The sequence below is a fragment of the Nyctereutes procyonoides genome, unplaced genomic scaffold, assembly GCF_905146905.1.
Source record: "Nyctereutes procyonoides isolate TBG_1078 unplaced genomic scaffold, NYPRO_anot_genome, whole genome shotgun sequence".
Classification (NCBI taxonomy): Eukaryota; Metazoa; Chordata; class Mammalia; order Carnivora; family Canidae; genus Nyctereutes; species Nyctereutes procyonoides.
The window spans coordinates 46,966,170-46,987,570 of record NW_026575049.1 but is presented as its reverse complement, the minus strand read 5'-3'; the positions used below and the strand labels follow the sequence as shown (position 1 = coordinate 46,987,570).

General features: G+C 36.6%; 1 protein-coding gene and 1 long non-coding RNA gene across 9 annotated transcripts in view; one reads left to right on the top strand and one right to left on the bottom strand.

Annotated features, from left to right (window-relative positions):
* THADA (THADA armadillo repeat containing) overlaps window positions 1–21,401 on the top strand; it is a 327,892-nt gene that overhangs the window by 23,598 nt on the left and 282,893 nt on the right. For all 5 annotated transcript variants that reach the window (XM_055328918.1, XM_055328919.1, XM_055328920.1 and 2 more), the window contains exons 14-20: window positions 2,094–2,249; window positions 2,972–3,094; window positions 6,766–6,889; window positions 13,090–13,241; window positions 16,128–16,341; window positions 20,768–20,903; window positions 21,169–21,305. In XM_055328918.1, coding sequence (XP_055184893.1) covers window positions 2,094–2,249; window positions 2,972–3,094; window positions 6,766–6,889; window positions 13,090–13,241; window positions 16,128–16,341; window positions 20,768–20,903; window positions 21,169–21,305 — 1,042 coding nt within the window. The remainder of the gene's footprint in view (window positions 1–2,093; window positions 2,250–2,971; window positions 3,095–6,765; window positions 6,890–13,089; window positions 13,242–16,127; window positions 16,342–20,767; window positions 20,904–21,168; window positions 21,306–21,401) is intronic.
* Window positions 1–21,401, bottom strand: part of LOC129511836 (uncharacterized) — a 132,213-nt gene that overhangs the window by 46,002 nt on the left and 64,810 nt on the right. The window contains exon 4 of one of the 4 annotated variants that reach the window (XR_008664920.1): window positions 11,054–11,141. The exons of the other annotated variants lie outside the window; for them this stretch is intronic. This is a non-coding gene — a long non-coding RNA (uncharacterized LOC129511836). Of the gene's footprint in view, window positions 1–11,053; window positions 11,142–21,401 lie in introns of those variants that run through there. 4 annotated transcript variants of the gene reach the window in all.

Genomic DNA, 21,401 nt, shown 5'->3' with positions numbered 1-21,401 from the left:
AAAAGTAAACTAAAAAATGGATTAAAAAAATGGATTAAAGAGCTAAATGTAAGACCTAAATCCATAAAAATACTTGAAGAACAGGCAGTAATCTCTCTGACATAAGTGGTAGCAACATTTTTCTAGATATGCTTCCTGAGGCAAGGGAAACAAGAGCAAAAATAAACTGTTGGGACTACATCAAAATAAAAAGCTTCTGTACACCCAAGGAAATAAGAAAACTAAGAGGCAGCCTACTGAATGGGAGAAGATATTTGCAAATAACATATCCAATAAAGGGATAGTATTCCAAAATATATAGAGAACTGATATAACTCAATACCTAAAAAACAATCTGATTAAAATTGGGCAGAAGACATGAACAGACATTTCTCCAAGGAACACAGCTAGATGGCCAACAGACATGAGAAGATGCTCACCATTACTCATCATCATCAGGGAAATGCAAATCAAAACTCTAATGACCTATCACCTCATACCTGTCAGAATGGCTAAAATCAAAACCATAAGAAACAAGTGTTGGAGAGGATGAAAATAAGAAGGAACCCTTGTGAGCTGTTGGTAGGATTGCACTAGTGCAGCCAATGTGGAAAACACGGAGGTTCCACAAAATATTAAAAATAGAATTACCCTATGATCCAGCTAATTACACTACTATTTACCCCCCAAAATTCAAAAACACTCATTCAAAGGGTACACACACCCCTATGTTTATTGCAACATTATATATAATAGCCAAACTACGGAAGCAGCTGTAGGGTCCATGGATAGATGAATGGATAAAGAGGAGGTGGTATGTATATGTACATACATATATATATACACACACACAGTGGAACATTACTCAGCCATAAAAATGAAATCTTGCCATTTGCAACAACATGTATAGAGCTAGAGAGGCAGCCCTGGTGGCGCAGCAGTTTGACGCTGCCTGCAGCCTGGGGTGTGATCCTGGAGACCCGGGATCGAGTCCCACATCGGGCTCCTTGCATGGAGCCTGCTTCTCCCTCTGTGTCTGTGCCCCTCTCTCTGTGTCTAGAATAAATAAATAAAATCTTTAAAAACAAAAAACAAAAAACAAACGTATAGAGCTAGAAAGTATGATGCTAAGCAGACTAAGTTAGAAAAAGACAAATACCATGTGATCTCACTCATGTGGGATTTAAGAAATAAAAAGGGACGCCTGGGTGGCTCAGTGGTTGAGCGTCTGCCTTCAACTCACGGTCGTGATCCCAGGGTCCTGGGATCGAGGCTTACATCAGGCTTCTCGCAGGGAGACTGCTTTTCCCTCTGCCTATGTCTCTGCCTCTCTCTCTGTGTCTCTCATGAATATATAAATAAAATCTAAAAAAAAAAAAAAAGAAAGAAAACAAGCAAAGGAAAAAAAAAGAGACAAATGAAGAAACAGACCCTTAACTATAGAGAACAAACAGATGGTTACCAGAGGGGGAGGTGGTTGGGGGGAAGGGGAAAATAGGGGATAAGAATTAAAAAGTACTATTGTAATGATGAAGAAAAAATAAATAAAATGACTTTAAAAACAAACAAATGAAAACCCCAAATGGGAGAATATAAAACAAGGTCTGGAGGGTAATTCAGGATGTTGTTTGGTGGGAGTAGAGAGGCCTCCAACGCTAGGTTGAAGACTTCAGATTTCATTCCGTTGATAACTGGACACAAGCTATTCTGCATTCTGCAAGGAAGTAGAATTAATGGCAACAGAGATGAGTTTCCAGTGTGAGAGCAAAAAGAAACAAGGAGACTGGTTAGATGTGCATGACAGTGACCTAAGAGTGAGATCATGAGGTCCTGAGGTAAAGTAGAGAAAAGAATGAACTTGAGCATTACCATGGAATAAGAATTTTTAAGATTGTTGACTTACAAATACCCAGTTTACACATTTAATAAAATAATTCTGTATCATGTAACCCCAGGATCTTTGGGATTAGGGAACTTTTCTGAAGTATACATGGCTAAACTGAGGTTTACTGGTTTTTTCTCCTTTGGTAGCTTTTGTAAATAAACATGTCAAATGGTTTACAATTTGCCTATTTCACTGAAAAATTAACATTTTATTGCTTGATATGTTTTAGGTACGGATAGATACCTTAGGCTTGCTTTGTGAGAGTAATCGAAGTACAGAAATCGTTTCCACAGAAGAAATGCAGTGGATTCAATTCTTTATCACCTACAATCTTAACAGTCAGTCCCCAGGAGTCCGACAACAGATTTGTTCTCTTCTTAAAAAGGTAGAATTTCTCATCAGAAAATGCAGGATAGTGGTGAACTCTGCTCTGCAAATCACTTTTGAAAAGAGCTAAGATTTTGGGAGAGTATAGGAATAATGATCGTGGGATCGGACTGCCACATTCCTTCATGGCCCTTCTGTGAACCATTCTATGATTCCATAAAGTTTACATTTGAGATTCAAGTCTAGGGTATAAAGTCCTTTCATTCTGGTGTAAAAGAAATTGAACTTGAGCTCTTTTTTTTTTTTTTTTGAAAGAAAAAAATGTAATGTTGGATCTTTCAGCATAAAATGTATTTTAAGAAAACTTTGATGAGAGAAGGAAAGATGCCCTTGTAGTTTTAGCATTTAAGGGCCTCATGAAATGGTCATTGTAAGATTAATTCAACTCAAATTAATCACATGGCCTCATTTATGGGATGACGAATTTGGAGAGAATAGGAGTGAGTATATCTCTAGCTTCATGCCAACCTAAAGGAAATAGAACCATGATTTAATGACTGTATTCTGGTTTGCAGTAATATTTTGTTTTTGATTTTAAAAGCATATATTAATTTTCTGTCAGAGAAACTGTATAAATATTAAGAGTTTAGAAACCAGTACTCTCCTTGCCTGAAGCTTTAAGTCTAAAGAATTTAGAAAATTTGTCCTTTGCTTTTTTTTTAGGTGGACAGTGAAGATTAATATGACTTACATATGCTTCATTTTTCTTTTTCTCAAAAGTTGTTCTGTAGGATACAGGAAAGTTCTCAGGTGCTTTATAAACAGGAGCAAAGTAGATCCAAACATGAGCCAGAGAATGAGTTAACCAAACAGCACCCTTCTGTTTCTTTACAACAGTATAAGGTAGGTGATCTATTTCTAGCCATACGAATATTTAAGAAGCATAGGACAATTGTGAATAAACAATAGAGGGAAATAAATGGAAGTCTTGTAGTGAATGGTGTTTCTGTGCTTTTTTCCTTCAAGCTGAGTTTTACATATTCCTTCTTGTGCTTTGGTACTTCTCTTGGGGTATCCTGAGCTGCAGAATTGGTGCTGGACTTAAGGCCTGTTTCAGAATAACAAGAATGGGTTAACCTCAGTTGTTCACAGCTTCCTGTGGGCCACATTAATTTAGTACTTTAACAAAAAGGTACTTGCTGGCCCTGAACTCCTCCACCCCTCCTCAGAGTGGAAGACTGCTGTATCTGCGCCTGCTTCCCCTTTAGACTAATATGACTTATAGTGGCTTGATATTGGTGCCTCCTGGTCTGTGGTCCAGCGATGCAGGTTCCTGTCCATCCCATTTTGGAGGGGGCATGAAGAGTAAGGGTAGGTTTCGGGGCACTGTATTAATGGGATGGATGTGGCTCCAGTCTGGGGCCAGAGCTCAAGTTGACAGCCTTCCATTTCTGTCCATCAGAACAGAATGAGTTTTTCACTGGTTTCTTAATCCAGACCTAGCCTCTCAGAAGCAGAAATCTTACTATCTTCTAAGACTCAGATAGTGAACAGAGCTCATCTATTGTATTTCATTTAGGGAAACCATTGTAATTCAAGTAATGATACATTAGAGCCATGTTAAACTCACTACCTACTCTAATCATTAGTATAGATGGCCCTTAGTTTTCAGTTTTATAATTAAAAGACAGAAAATCATCTAAAGAAGACTATTCCTTTACCAAGGCTGAAGTTAGCTTCCTCTTTGTAAAATACCAAAGTGAAGTTTGGAAAGGAATGACCTAAACTTGCAGGACATGGGTTTAGTCCCATTTCGGCCACAGACTAGTTGGCTTACTTGATGTCTGCTGGACTCTAAGAGGGATGAGTAACCTCTCTGAAAAAGCTGAGGATTTGAGGATTAAACGAGAAAGCTCTTTGTAAATTGTGAATCATCCTACAAAAAGCCTCGCTGGAAGTCATTAAAAGTGACTGGAGTGTGTTCTGAGCACTTGCGTTGTGTGTGGATCAGGTTTTTTTTTTAGCCTTTCTTAGATCATTTTTAGATGATCTAAGAAAACACAGCCCTTTTGCTGCTTTTTGCAAGGGATAAAATGACATTTGTGAAAACTGAGGTACTTAGAACACAAAACCCATGTAGTGGATTGACGTTCTGAATTTTCATGTATGTATGGTTTCTTACTTGTCCTTGCGAATATTTGTGTTTTTGAAAATTAGCCCTTTAGAGTCTTAATCTGAGTCTATCTCATGGTTCTGATAGTTCCTCCCAACTGTAGTCACCTGTGGCTTTTGGAGACTGTGACTTTGGCACTAAATTACTTATCATCATCTTTATAACAGTGGGTGTCATGCAGTATGGGGTAGGCTTGTTGCCAATCAACAGTCTTGGGGGAGAAGAGGAAGCTGTTAGTTAGAAAAGATGTCTTCTAGTCTAGTGAAAGAGATTATTTCATACCTAAAGAACTAGTATTATTAGCTAGAGTACTTTTGACAAAATACTTTGTACTCACATTCTCATTTAAATCTTTAATAACAAAGCTGTGATATAGGCATTAATTATCTTCACTTAACATATGTGAAAATTAGGGCACCTGGCTGGCTCAGTCAGTGAAGCATGCAACTCTTGGTCTCAGGGTTGTGAGTTCAAGCCCCATGTTGGGTGTAGAGCTTACTTGAAAATAGGAAACTGAAACTTGGAAAAGTTGAGTAACCTGCCCAAGGCCCCACAGCTACTGAGTGATAGGGGCAGCCTCCTATCTGAATCTGCTCTTGCTTCTAAAATCTGAATAGTTTTTTCCAAGTCCCTGCTTAATTGAAAGCTTGGAGGTAAGAAAGAATTTGGGGAACAGTGAATTCACTGTTGTGAATGACTTATAAGATACTTGGAGCAACAAAGGAGTTGAGTAAAAAGAAATGAGTTAGAAAATCAAGTTGGAGCTGGGAGTTGGAATTTTTTTCTTTTTTTTTTTGCTATGATAAAACAGCTTAACTAAAAAAAAAAAAAAAACAGCTTAACTAACACGCATGTATTTACAAATAAATAAAGTTTGTTACCCTAAGAATACAAGTAAAGTATTTTTATTTTGATCTATGAGGTAGCTGCTGTGGAAATTTCAGGAATTTCATATTGTAGTTACATAGCTAACCAGTGACAGAGCTGGAAGTAGCAACCAATTTCATATCTGTAGTTGGGTTCCCTCTCTGCTAACCTAATTATTTCATCTCCTGTGCTTGAAAATGTAACAATAGAATTAAGAGTATCTGCAATTTGAAATCTATCACTTTTAACAATTTTAAGGTTACTTTTTGATAGCTTAAGCTATAACGTGACAAAAAACCTTAAGGGCAAGTAGAGAAGATGCCTGAGTTATCCAGAGAGATTTTGAATGCTAGGCTAAGGTATTTGGAAGCCTCACCAGGAGCTGTTGAAAATGACGAGAGCATATTATCGAGCCTGTTCTGTATGTCTAGGACAGTATGCTTAGGACTAGGGATGTAAATGTATGAACTGTGGTCCCTGCCTCCACTGTGGTTACAGTGTGGTGGAGGGAAAGAACTACTTCTAAAAATATAAATGATACTGCAGACAGGATAAGATCATTCCTAAAGGATGAACTTGTTGCCCTTTCATGTGAATACTGTACTACTCATTTATATTTAATATGAGTTTAACTAGAATATTTTCAATAACTATTCCCTTGAAACCCAATAGATTTAATAAACTAACAAACTCTTAATAAGGGCTTGTAAGGGCCTATAGGATAAATCCTCAAGATTGTGTGTCATTGACCAAAGAAATGACTGCTGAGATCCTTTCTAGAATCAGGACTAGAACTGCTTTTGTGCTGTTCAGTTAAAAACAGACGTTAGGGCATAGCAGTATATGTAAGATGCTTGAGGATCACAGCTTTTCCTTCTAAGTTTTCTGTTTGGTTTTATACAGAAGCAATGATAATAATTATTATTTTAACTAGAGGAAGAAGACTTTATCTTGGGTAAACTATTTCCTATTCCTTTTTTAAATTACATTTTACTAAGTTTCTATTTTTTAAAAAAGCGTTTCTATACATAGAATGGTAGAGCAAGAGTTTCAAAGGGGAATATAGAGGAAGACAGTGGAATAGTTGGATCTTTTTATGAATTATGTCAGCCACATTTATCAAGTATTACACTTACCATATTTATCAAGTAGTCTGTATTGGATTTTTGTTGTTGTTATTTAAAAACTTTGAAGCCTGAATATCCCTGGTGAAGAAAACCAATATTCATACAGCTTTAGAACAGATCTTGCTTTCACCAAAAATGGGTGCTGAGTGTTGTATTTTCTTTTATGGACTAGGAATTATACTTCCTGTTGACCCTAGAAACATAGGGTTCATTGAAGTCATAATATAGCTTATGGTCAAGGATACCAGTCTGAATTGTTAAGTGAAGTGAACAACTAGTATTGTTTTAAAAAATCTTTTCCTTGTTAATTAAAAAAGAACCCCATCCTTCCAGGTGGGGGTTACTTTGAAAATAACCTATTATAACTCAATTATACTTACGTAATTTTTTTTTTTTTTTTTTTTAAGAATTTCATGTCATCCATTTGCAGTCATCTTTTTGAAGCACTGTTTCCTGGGTCTTCCTACCCAACTAGGTTTTCAGCTTTAACGATTTTAGGCTCAATAGCTGAAGTTTTTCCTGTCACAGAGGGTAAGCTTTCAGTAATGTTTGGGGAAAGTGTTTTTTTTTCCTACAAAACACGTGCTTTTCCAACATTTTATTTTACTTACGTTTTAGTTTTGTTGTCTTTTGTTTACATTCTTATGGAAGATTTTATTCTCAATATGTAGTTCTTACTTGGACATAATTAAATTTGTCAGTAAAAGACACAAGGCTGAGAAGTTGTTTTCAGTGCTCATTGTTTCCCGACCCACAACTCCAGGTTTCATGGATTAATGCTTATTACGAGAAGAGTTGCTTTTCTTAACCCCCAGTTCATGTGTTGCTGTTTGAAGATAGTGTAAATCTGTTCTTTAAGTTTTAAAAATTAAGAATATAATAGTTTCTTTATGTATAGCATTTCTTAATGAGTCTTTGTGGTTAAAATGTGGTTTCCCTTATATGCTATCAGTTTCATAAGTCTCAGTCTGGTTTCAGGAAGACAAAATGAGGATGTCATTTCCAGGCATTCTGGTTTAGTGATACCCTTTATTTCTCCTTTAGGGTACTCAAGAGGATGAACATTTAACTTCCTTTTGAGTCGTTTTTTTTCCCTTTTTGACAACAAATAGTTCTTTTTATATCTGTATTTGAGTGTGTATGTTTTGATGTGGATTTCTTGTTTGTGCTCAGTTTTCCTTGACTGTGGTCAAATAGAAAAATATCCTGCTCAGCTGTTCTGTTGGAGGTCCACGAAGAGGACCAGAGAGTTTTACACTATAGTTGCCTTATTTATTATTATTATTACTATTTTTGGTTTAAATTTGTAGACAAAGTGTAATTTCTTGGCAGGAAGAAAGACAGTTTTTGCTGCTAATACAGCCTTCCTTCATTTGAAGGATTCAAAGATTCAAACCAATAGCAGAGTTTTAAGGATATTCATGAACAGTCATATACCCTCTACCTAGATTCATCAGTTGTTAATATTTTACTATATTTGGTTTATCTCCCTTTCATTAATTTTTTAACCATGACACAATGATCAAATTCAGGAAATTTACTGTTGACATGATGCTATTATCTAATATATAATCCATAACAAAATTTGCCAGTTGTCCCAATTAGTGGCCTTTTTTAGAAAAAGGAATTTTTTACTGTGATCTGGGTACCAATCCAAGATTACACATTGTGTTTCATTGTTATGCCTCTTTAGTGCTGTACATGGGCATAACTCCTTTAATTTGAAAAATTTTTAATTTCATGATATTAGCATTTTGGGAGAATGTGTCTCCATTTGGGTTTTCCTTATTGTTTCCTCATGATTGATTAAGGTTGTGCATTTGGGGTAGGGATATTGCATGGGTAATGTGGTGTTCTCAAGGCATCATATCAGGAGATACGAGTTTGGTTTGTCCTGTTACTCATGATGATAAATTTGATCGCCTGATTAAGATAAATGTGGTAGGTCGAAAAGCAGCCTTTCCTTAGAATCTATGAATGTGAACCTTTCGTAGAAAGGGGGCCTTTGCAGATATGATTAAGGTAAGGATCTCAAAATCAGATAATCCAGGATTATCTGGATGGGCCTAAATGCCACCACAGCTCTTGTTAGAGAGGAACAGAGGGAGATGTGACACACAGAAAAGGAGTTGTCACTTGACAGTGGTTGTGGAGATTGGAGTGATATGGCTTTAAGCCACGGGATGCTGGCAGCCACCAGAAGTGGAATAAGGCAAGGAATGAGTTTTCCCTTAGAGCCTCTAGAATGTGCATGGCTCCACTAGCACTTTCGTATTGGATTAATTGAACATCAGGCAAAATGGTTTCCAGTACTGTGAAAAAATAGATTTCTGTGGTTTTAAGCCACCAGGTTTATGGTAATATGTTACAGCATGTGCAGAAAATGATTACAGTGATATCTCTCAGGTAAGGGAATTTTAATCAGACTACAACTGAACTTAGAAAATAAGGTTTTAACCGAGAGTGTTTGATTATCCATTTAACAAAAATTTTTCTGTATGTTTAGTATAGTTATGGTTGTACCTAGGTGTATGGGGAATAACACTAGGCTGAATTGTACTGGTAATTTTTAATTTTTATTTATTTTTTTTCTGGTAATTTTTTAATTAGAGTAGTTTAAGTATACTTAAGTGTACTTTAAAAAATGAAAAACCTGAGTCATCTTCCAAATGAATAAGTCACATATAATTTGGCAGTGACTGATATCACAGTAATTATGTTAATTAAACAACTGGGAGGTAATGCAAATGGAGCAAGCCATACTTTACCCATTAACTTTATTTACTTATTGTTTTTATAGAGAGGGAAAGAGGTGGGAAGGAGTAGAGGGGAGGGGGTAGAGAGAAAGAGAATCTAAAACAGGCTCCATACTAGGTGTAGAGCCTGATGCAGGTCTCGCTCTCACAACCCTGAGATCATAACCTGAGTGGAAATCAAGAATTGGACACTTTACCAACTGAGCCACCCAGCTGCCCCTTTAGCCATTAACTTTCAAGGAAACTAAAGATGCATGATCGTGAATTACAGGATGGAAAATAAATTCATTCTTCACCTTTATCTCAAGAACTTGAATGTGGGTTTTTATTTTATTGAAGGACTGTGGTTTGGGATTAGTCAACATGGTTTCTCCCTTAAGTTTATTCTATGCAAGAAGAATAAGCTGCATATACCTTTTTCACTTAGAATAAATGTCACAGTATTCACGGTTAGAAATTGGATTCCACAAATACTTTAAAAGGGTTTGCCCAACAAATATTTAATGCTTATTATATGTCAAGCAGCCAACAATATGCAGTATACAAAACCAAATGCTTCCTATTTTTGAGCTTAGATATTTTAGTGAAGGGAGACAGACAATAAATTAACAAGTAATACATAGAATATCAGATGGAGATAAGTATTATGAAAAAATATTTCAGGAAGGAAAGTGGTGAGAATATAGTATCTACCTAGGAGCATGGGGAGCTATTTCATACAGTAGTGTCAGAGAAGGTTTCAGATTGGAGCAGAGCTATTAAACAGCTGGTGGGTCATAGAAGAAATCATAAAGGAAGTTAGAAAATACTTTAAGAAGAGTGAAAACAAGAGTACAAGTTACCAGAACTCATGTGTTGAAGCAAAAGCAGTGCTCATAGGGAGCTTTAGAGCTGTAATACCTAATTAAAAAGGAGGAAAGATCTCAAATCAATAAGCTAACTTTACCCCTCAAGGAATTCGAAAAAGAAGTGCAAACCTTACCCCAAGTTAGCAGAAGGAAGGAAATAATAAAGATTAAAAACAGAGATAAACGAAATGGGGAATAGGAAAGCATTATAGAGAATCAACGAAAACAAAAGTTGGCTTTTTTAAAAGGTCAACAAAATTGACAAAATCTGTGCTATACTAAGAATAAAACGAAGGAAAGTGCAAATGACTAAGATCAGAAATACAAGCAGGGACATTTCTACTGACCTTATAGGAATAAAAAGGATTGTAAGACAGTATTATGAACAATTGTATTTTCAATAAATTAGATAACTTAGATGAAATGAACAGATGCCTAGAAACATACAAATTACTGATTTAACAAATAGAAAATTTGTTATCTATAGCAAATAAGAAGTGGGGTCATAGTCAAAAGCCTCTCAGCAAAGGAATGTCCAAAGGGAGGGGCTTCACTGATGAAGTCTACCAAACATTTAAAGTATTAACATCAGTCCTTCACAAACTCTACTAAAAAATTGTACGGGAGGGAACATTTCCGAACTCATCCTTTGAAGCCAGCATCACCCTGATACTAAAGCCAGAGAGAGACACCACAAGAAAACTATAGGCCAGTATCCCTTATGAACATAAATGCAAACGTTCTCAACTGAATACTAGCAAAACAAACCCAACAGCATATTAAAAGTATTATACCCATGACTAAGTGAAATTTATTCCAGGAATGCAAGGATGGTTCAATGTAAGAAAAAAATAGTCAATGTAATACACACATTAAAATGTTGAGGAAAAAAGCCCCATGATAATATCAATTGATGCAGAAAAGCTGTTGACAAAATTCAACATCCTGTTATAATAATAAACACTCAAGAAACTAGGAATAGAAGGGAGCTTCCTTAGTAGGATAAAGGACATTCATGAAACACGCACAGTTGACACCCTGTTCAATGATAAAAGACCAAAAGCCTTACCTCTATGATCAGGAACAAGACACAGATGCTCACTTTGACCTCTGCTGATCACCACTTTACTGAAAACTTTAGCCAGAGCCAGTAAGGCACGAAAAAGGAATTAAAAGCATCTGAGTTGGAAAAGAAGCAAATTTAAGCAGAGGTGCAAATGAAGTGACAAAAACTTCATTTATTTGCTCTACAGGGTTTAGCTAACTTGTGAGTTAAGATTAAATAAGAAACGCATATCATATTGAACATCATTCCTCAAATTAGCATAGGAATGTTTTCAGGTGTTACCAGAATGGTAAATTTATTAAATGTTGTTAAATGTTCTTTGCATTCTGCTGTGAAACCCGTTGCCATTTTTGTTTAGTCTTAATCTCAGAGTTAAGTAGATTTGATAACTACTGTCCTTCTTTTGTGATAGTTTTGTTTATTTATTGGTTTGCTGAAATTTATCTTTTTTTTTGAGAAGAGTTTTTGGGGAAATTTAGTTCTTAATTTCTTACTATTCAAAAATGCTGTGTTTTGCATTTGATGTTGGGAGTAGGATTTTTTTTTTTTAAGATTTATTTATTTATTATTCAAGAGAGAGACAGAGTATGGGGCGGGAGGGGGGGCGGCGGGAGAGAATCCTCAAGCAGCACCCTCCAACCCCCTGAGTGTAGAGCCCAACATAGAGCTGGATCTTATGACATTGAGATCATGACCTGAGCCGAAATCAAGGGTTGGTTGCTTAACCAACTAAGCTACCCAGGCACCTCTAGAGTAGGATTGATGTATAATTTTTCACTACAACTTTCTCTGAGGATGTTGTAAGCACTGCTCCAGTATCTTATAGCACTACATGTTGCTAAGGTGAAGAGTTAAGCCAGCTTAATGTTTTCCATTTTGGAGATGTCACTTGAGCTTTGTGTTTGAATGGCCAGAAGATCCCTTTATCTTTGATGCCAAATAATTTTATTAGGATAAATCATTGTATCAATTATTCTGTATAGGTTTAATAACTAAGACGTTGTAGGACTTTGGATTCTAGGACAAGACATTTTACGAAGATTTTTTTAAAAGACGTATTCCTAAATTTATTTCTTTTCATTTATTTAGAAACTAACTTAGGGGGGCACCTGGGTGGCTCAGTGGTTGAGCGGCTGCCTTGGCTCGAGTCATGATCCCAGGGTCCTGGGATAGGGTCCTACATCAGGCTCCCTGTAGGGAGCCTCTCCCTCTGCCTAAGTATCTGCCTCTCTCTTTCTCTCTCTCTGTCTCTCATTAATAAATAAATAAAATCTTAAAAAAAGAAACTGGGATGCCTGGATGGCTCAGCGGTTGAGCATCTATCTGCCTTTGGCTCAGGGCCTGATCCCGGATTCCCAGGATTGAGTCCCACATCAGGCTACCTGCATGGAGTCTGCTTCTCCCTCTGCCTGTGTCTCTGCCTTTCTCTGTCTCTCATGAATAAATAAATAAAATCTTAAAAAAAAAAAAAAGAAACTAACTTAGGAATCTCTTGTATAAAATACAGTCTTTTGAAAGAGAATGAAGTGGTTTTAAACAAAATTTTAGGAGATATTTTTTATTTGGGGAACTTTAATACTTATCATTTTAGGAAATAAATTAAGGAAAAATTATTATTTTAATGCTAATGTGGGTGAACTATGAAGTGTAACTCTTTGCACCAGTTTTCTGTAAATGTGGTCAGATAACTTCAACATGTTGATTTCCTTTTTCTTTTATTAACTTTTTAAAAATTTTTATTTATTTATTTAAATAGGCTCCATGCTCAATGTGAACTTGAATTCATGACTCTGAGATCAAGAGTCACATGCTCTACGAACTGAGCCAGCCAGGCGCCTCCTCTTGTATTCACTTTTATTTATTTTAAAGATTTTATTTATTTGAGAGAGAGAGAGGACAAATGGTGGGGAGGGGCAGAGGGAGAGAGAGAAGCAGACTCCCTGCTCAGCAGGGACGAGGGACTCCATCCCAGGACCCCAGGATCATGACTGAGCTGAAAGCAGATGTTTGACTGAGCCAGGTACCCTTTGTATTCATTTTTAAATCTTTTTCTTTTTTTAGGTCAAGTCCAAGCAGTGTATCAGCTGAGTCATGATATTGATGTTGGTCGTTTCCAAACACTAATGGAATGTTTTACCAGCACTTTTGAAGAAGTGAAGATTTTAGCATTTGATCTTCTAATGAAGTTACCAAAGACAGTTGTACAATTTCAGGTATTTGGACTTTTCCTGTATAAATGTGAATGTGGTATATATGCATGAAAACTTTCAATTTCAGCAGCAAATCAAGCAATCTGTGGACTGTGCAGGTTTTTTGCACCTACCTTCTTACATCTTCTGTTTTAGTTACTAATACTTCTGTTGCAGGGAGGAAGGTTGGAGGAGGTAGGGATGGATGATATAGAAGGAGGAAATACCATAAAAGAAAACAAAGTTCAAATCCACCAGCTTTGCTTTTCTTACTGTTTTTGACAAAAAGGGAGGTGCATGAAGCAGTAGTTTTACTGCTCACAAGGTTATTGGTAGCTTTCAGTTACCAGCAGTCTCCCCAGTTCCTGTGGACACGGTAATATTCTGTCAAAACACACCACTTACAGTAACTTGCGTTTTTTTTTTTTTGAGATAAGATCCTTGCTAAGTTGACGAGGAAGCTGAGTGTAAGTGAGGCAGAGAGCAGGTTTCTGATCTTCCAACAAGCAATAGCTAAACTGAGACTGAAACTCTGAGTACTTGAGGTTAACAGCAGTTTTCTCCTCCAGCCTTCTCCCCCATCCCCAGCCCCTACTCTCTTCCTGACAGCTGGCATTGCCAACCGTGGGGTGGGAAGCAAAGGTGGGCTTGGGAGTGAGGGCACAGCATGGGGATGGAAGCAGCCACCCCCTCCACTTGAGGTATGTTCTGGGGCTGTGAGATCACCAGCAGCTGTGGGTTTACTGGCTGCAGAGCCTTGCTGTGGCTTTCTTTTAGAGCTACATAGAGGTCAAAGACACCTACTAGGGCTGCAGCTGAGCTATGGTCTGTTCTCTGGCCTTGAGGCTCTATTTCGGGCAGGACAGTTTGTAGGTACAGTGGGATTCTGTAGGAGTACATGTCAGAGAGCACAAGGTGTCTGGTTCCATGGCTTCCAAATGGCACTGCCAAGATCCTAGAGCATTTTTTCTAACTTGGGTCCCTATTAGGAGTTGTTCTCTAGAGTCCATTTATCCTTGTGGGTGTTTCAGGTGCCATGGTAAGCAGAAGCTTCTTTTGGTACTTAGGCTTCTAACTTTTGTACCATATAGAGTTTTTAAAGGAGATCCTTTCTCTTCCTTTCTCCTCTTCCACTTTCCCATCCTCCTTGCCCTTTGTATTGTATTTATATATAATATATAATAATATATATTATATATAAATATATATAATATGTAATAGAATAATTTATATATATAATAACTATACAGTGTATGTATGTGTGTGTGTGTGTGTGTATATATATATATATATATATATATATATATATATATATATATATAACTATGACACATTCCTGGCAAACATTTTGGGAATATCTCAAATGTAGAGGGGCATATTATAGCACCTATATGAAAGACTTAGTCCTTTGAGATAACTTTAAAACATTTTTGAATCTTAACTACTCTCTCAAAGGACCTGTGTATATACATTTTTGATGGCATATCTTTGTAGTACATAACTTTATTTCTCACATAGTCTGTTGGCCTTTTTTCTCGTGGAACTACATATCCAAGGTCTTTATATTATATTTTTACTGACCTCAGATGATAGAACAAATATATTTTAGACTTCAAACGCTATTTATTGTGTTTCTTAGTAATTGTTAGTTAAGCAGTTCAGGGATTTAACTATTAGTTACCAAAAAATGGCTTTTAGTTGGTTCGTTCTAATATTTATTTAGATTTAAAATTTTGACCACTATCTTTTAAGTTTTTTAGGTCACAGAAAATTAAACATATCAAATGGCAAAGAATTTAAACTAAAAGAAACTGGTATTTGAATCAGTATGTTTGATAACTATTAGAAATGAGTAGATTCCCAATTAAAGTAAACATTGATGTACCTATAACCAAATTAAAAATTAAGCTTAGAGTGATCTTTTCCCTTGTATTATACAATTTTGGAGCAATCCTAATAGAATTAATATTATTGAGCAGTGAAACCCTGAGACCCAGCGTACTGAACATGCAGTTTGACAACTGTGGAATTGGGATGAGGACCCATGTCTCCTGACCTCAGCCTAGTGCCGTTCTATGTGTGTTACAGTGAACTTGCTTTGTTCTGTCTTTAGGACATGCATGTGGGTAGATGTTTCCATGAGATACAGGTGTGGGAGCTCTGATGCAGAATTTCTGAGACTGATGTGGTCACTTTATTTTCCACACATATACATGGATTTTCACCAGGAATAGCCTGGTGGATTTGTACTTTTGTGTGAATTTGTATTTTTTTTTTTCCATTGAATTAGCTGAATGGAAAGGGGATGGGGAAAGTATAGGACTATGCTGCCCAGGTAAAATAAGCTTCAATGTACAAAAAAACCTCTGGTCTATATGGAAGTAACAAAGATGATCTGGCCATAGTTATAGCAGAATTTCTACAGGAAAAAGCATACTTTTGCTGGAGAAAGAGGTACTTAAAAAAAAAAAAAAAGCTTGGGCAGCCCTCGTGGCGCAGCGGTTTAGTACCACCTGCAGCCCAGGGCGTGATCCTGGAGATTCTTGGATCAAGTCCCATGTTGGGCTCTCTGCATGGTGCCTGCTTCTCCCTCTGCCTGTGTCTCTGCCTCTCTCTCTCTCTCTGCGTCTCTATGAATAAATAAATAAAATCTTAAAAAAAAAAAAAAAAGCTTTATCAATGTGGAATTTCCCAACTGAAGTTATTTTCAAGATCCTCATTACTGGAGCTGAGTAATAATAATCAGTAATTATTATTTAAAAAAAGTCTAACCTATATTCTGGGAATAAGGGAATTGAATTAATATTTATATTGAGTTATACTTATGTGGCAGGCTCTCTTTTTAAATATGTACTATTACTTCAAATTGAACTATTTCAGTGACAGTTACTGAGTCTGTGCTTTTTCTAGGATTCAGAGAAACTACAAGGCTTATTCCAAGCAGCATTGGAGCTCAGCTCAAGCACTAAACCATACGACTGTGTGACAGCTTCCTACCTGTTGAACTTCTTAATCTGGCAGGATGTCCTGCCCTCATCTCTGTCTGACTCCTTAAAAACTCAGCAGACTGCGTGCGGAGATGGCGATAAGTCTGCTATTGTGGTGGAAAGGAACACATTAATGGGTTTGTATTGAATAAATGACCTTTTGCTGTTGCTTATCAAAACCAGTATCTTACTCACTACTCATTTAGTTAGCACAGCTAGTGGTTAAATGTTTATTTTATTTATTTATTTTTTATCGAAGGGTTTACTAGCATATAAGAATACTGTGAATTTCTCTTTTGCAGGTAAATAGGGTACTCAGCTATAACACTGTTCCTAAACAGAGGGTTCATGTTAAATAAGTAGATTATACAAATGTACATTAATAAAGCTCTTATTTAAATAGGACCTCTTTCTCTACCAAAAATGTAGTGGTTTTTTGGCAAAAATTTTACTATGACTATAACCAGATAATCTTTGCTATTTCTATAAAGAGCAGAGTTCCTTTGTCTATCAGGTTTATGTTTTAACTGACTGTTAACACCCCTACCTTTTATTCTTCTCACACAGCCAGTTCTAAAACCTAGTTGGTTGGCTTAGGTTTAGTGATTTCCAACAAATATTTATTGGGCATTCATGTGCTTAATTTTGTGCTAGTACGGATGCCCGGGTGGCTCAGTGGTTGAGTATCTGCCTTTGGCTCATGGCATGATCCCAGAGTCCCGGGATTGAGTCCTGCTTCGGGCTCCTTGTGGGGAGCTTGCTTCTGTCTCTGCCTCTCTCTCTGTGTCTCTCATGAATAAAAAAATAAAATCTTAAAAAAAAAATTTGTGCTAGTAAATCTTCATTTTGTAGTTGGATTTTTGCATGAATTTTGATATGGACTTTTATTTAAGAAAAAAGAGAGAGTGAGGTCAGATGCAGGGAGAGTGTTAAACACTGTTCTCTCCAAGATGGTAAAAAATGCCCCAAGAAAGACAACTAATAATGGGAGAAAATTAGGAGGCCATGGGTAGTTTTGGTGGAAATGGGGTTAGAGAGGTGACAGTGCCATGGAAGATGGCACTTGTCCACTCTAGTTGCTTCAGGGTTAGATTTAAAAGGAGATCCTGATACTTGACAGGAAGAGGTTTGCACTTAGGGTAAACTGTTCATGTACAGGCTTTCAAATTCAAGTCATTTAAAAACTCCATGAAATATTTCAAGCATTCAAAAATATTTAAATATTTATAAGATTTAAATAGTAAGAGTATAAATATGTCACAAGTTTTATTCCCAAGCCAGATGATAATATTAAGAAGTACAACAGCACCCATATTTTTTTTTTAGCACCCATACTTTTAAAGCTTATCTTCTATCCTAGCTCCCTCTCCCTGCCATATAATTACTGTCCTGTGTTTTATGTCAGTCTTTCATTTTGTTTTTACCAAGATTTTTATCACCCATGTATATATCGTTAAACAATATGTTATTTACTTTTACTTGATTTTTGAATTTTATATAAATAATACCATAGGTATTTTACAAATTTACTATATTTTTTCAATATATTCTCCTGTTGATTGACTTCTTTTTTCTAAATAAATAATGCTGATGTGAATATTCTCGTATATATTTCTTCTAATAGATATGTCTAAGAGTTTATGGTAAACAAAAAAAGTAGAATAGCCTAGTCATAAAGTATGTGCATCTTCAACCTAACTAGACAATGCTAAATTTTTAAATTACATTCCCACCAATAAATTTTGAGAGTTGTGGTGTGTTACATCATCATCATGACTTGCTATTGTCAGATTTTAAATATTTGCGGAATATAAAGGTATCTTGTGGTTTCATCTTGCATTTTTCCAATTGCTAATGTAATTGAGCATCTTTTTTACTTATAAGTGCTTATAAGCCATTCATTTCTCCCCTTCTGTGAAATGCTTGTTCATGTTCTTTGTTTGGTCTTCTGTAGGGTTGTTTGTCTTTTTCCTACTTTGTATATATATTAAATGTTAGTAATTTACTGGTTATACACAGTTCTAAAATTTATAACTCTTGAGTGGTGAGAGGAGACATTGACTATGCTGGGATAATTGGATAGTTACATGCAAAAGAATGAAGTTAACTCACCTACTTAATGCCATATACAAAAATTAGTTTAAGATGGATCAAAGACCTAAATGCAAAAACTAAAAACAATAAAACTCTTAGAAGAAAACATGAGTATAAATCTTTGTGATCTTAGATTAGGTAGTTTTTTCTTAGATCTGACACCGAAAGCACAAGCAAAGAAAAAATAGACAAATAGGACCTAATGAAAATTTGAAACTTGTGTTTGTCAAGGGTGCCATTAAGAAAGCGAAAAGACAACCTTTTGAAAGGTTGGGAAATAGGGAAACCTTTTGGAAAGAATGAGAAATATATTTGTGGTTCCTTTATCTGATAAGGGACCTGTATCTAGAATATATAAAGAATTTTTACAACTCACTAGTAAAAAATGTATAACCAAATTTTAAAATGGACAAGGAATCTGAATAGGTATTTCTCCATAAAAGGTAAATGTGAAAAATAATCACAGGAAAAGATGCTCAGCATCATTAACCAGTAGGGAAATGCAAGTCAAAATTACAGTGAGGAGGAATGCCTGGTTGGTTCAGTGGTTAAGCATCTGCCTTGGGTTCAGGGCGTGATCCTGGAGTCCTGGGATCAAGTCCCGCATCGGGCTCCCAGCATGGAGCCTGCTTCTCCCTCTGCCTCTCTCTCACAAATAAATAAATAAAATCTTAAAAAAAAAATTACAGTGAGGAAGCCCTTCACACCCAGTAGGGTGGCTATAAACAAGAAAATAGACAACAGATGTTGGGATGTGGGAAGAGTACAGCCCTCGCACACTGCTGGAAGGAATGTAAAATGGTGCATTGGAAAACAGTCGGGCAGTTCCTTGAAAAGTTAAACATGGTGTTACCATAAGACCCCATAGTTCTATGCTCAGGCTGCTGTAACAAGACACCATAGCCTGGGCAGCTTAAACAATAAACATTTATCTGTCAGGGTTCTAGAGGCGGGGAAGTTCAAGATTAAGGTGTAAGCAATTTCTGTTCCTGGTGAGAACCCTCTCCCTGGCTTCAAACAACGCCTTCTTGCTGTGTGCTCACATGAAGGAGTGAAAGCAAACTCTGATCTCTCTTCTTATAAGGACTATATTCCTGACATGGGAGTCCTACTCTCTCATGACCTCATCTAAATGTAATTTCTTTCTAAAAACTCCACTTTCAAATATGGGCTTGGGGCTTCAAATAGGAGTTTTGAGAAGGACACAAACATTTAGTCTATACTGGGCACATACTAAGAGAAATGAAAACTATGCCCAAACGAAAACTTGTATGTGAATGTTCACAGCAGCATTATTCATAATAGCCAAAAAATGGAAACCATTCCCTTGTCCATCAACTGATAAATGGATAAATAAAATGTAGTATATTCATATGATGAATATATTCAGCCATAAAAAGGAATGAAGTAGTTGTACATGCCATAATATGGATGAACTTTGAAAACACTAAGTGAAAGAAGCCAAGTATTTTATGATTCTGTTTATGTATATCTAGAATAGGCAAATCTATAGAGACAAAAAATAGATAAATATTTGCTTAGGGCTGGAGAAGGTGAGAGGTGCAGGGAGGGGAGTGACTGACAAAGAGTGAGGGTTTATTGAGGTGGGGAGGATTAATGTTCTAAAATTCATGGTAGTGGGATCCCTGGGTGGCGCAGTGGTTTAGCGCCTGCCTTTGGCCCAGGGCACTATCCTGGAGACCTGGGATCGAATCCCACGTCGGGCTCCCGGTGCATGGAGCCTGCTTCTCCCTCTGCCTGTGTCTCTGCCTCTCTCTCTCTCTCACTGTGTGCCTATCATAAATAAATAAAAATTAAAAAAAAATAAAATAAAATTCATGGTAGTGATGATTGCATAGTGTCTGTGAATATATTAAAAACCATTGACTTGTACACTTTAAATGTATAAATTACATAGTATGTGAATTCTATCTCAAGGAAGCCATTTAAAAACAAAACAAAACAACAACTGTTCAAATAGCACATGACACATGGGCCTGGATCTGATACTCAGAGTATATCTAGGAGGACTGATTCAGAGTAAATGATGAAAATGGATCCAGGAAGTTAGAGACAGACACAATCTGTCTTAACTGGAAATGCCTAACAGGCTAGATAACTTTGAAAGATCTCTTTTTAATATATAACCTCCAACATGGGTGCCTGGGTGGCTCAGTCAGTTGGGTATCTGCCTTCAGCTCAGGTCATGATCCTGGGATCCTGGGATTGAGTCCTGCATCGGGCTCCCTGCTCAGTAGGGAGCCTGCTTATTCATCTCCCTCTCCTCCCCTTCCTGTGCTTGTTCTCTCTCTGTGTGTCAAATAAATAAATAAAATCTTTAAAAAACCCCCAAAACTCTGACAAAGTTTGATTGATATTGGATGTTTTGTGAGGACGAGTAGCTATTCCCAAATTTACAACTGTGTTTTTAAGCTGGCATTACTTTGGATTTTTGTTTGCTTTTTTTAGTTATCAAATGCTTGTTGGAAAATCTTGAGGAAGAAGTATCTCAGGCTGAAAATTCTCTGCTTCAGGCAGCAGCATCATTTCCACTGTATGGGCGAGTCCACTGTGTAACAGGAGCTTTGCAGAGGTTATCTCTAAAGTAAGTATAGCCATAGCTCTCTCCTGAGCACACATTTGAGCTTTAAACTCTTATTGGAATGTGTCCTAGGAAAGGAATGGATTGCCTTAACGGTAATTAAAAATTAGATTTTAAAATGTACCTATATACACATATTTTTTTAATTTTAAATACTGCATAGATTGTACAAATTTGAAACAGATTTACCTTCTTTGATGTATTCATTTCCATTTAAGGATTTTGAATTTTGCTTTTAATGTAAATTTCCTTACTGTTCTTATTGCAGCAACCTGCAGTTGGTGAGTGAATGGAGACCTGTGATTGAGAAGCTCCTTTTGATGTCATATAGGCTTTCTGCTGTGGTGTCTCCAGTCATTCAGAGTTCCTCTCCAGAGGGCCTCATCCCAATGGACACTGATTCAGGTCAGCAAATGAAACAAGCTAGAATTTCTGTATTTTTTGTTTATTACCCTCCTTCTCCTGCAAATCTTTCCTTTGGGAAGATACAGAAGCTAACTA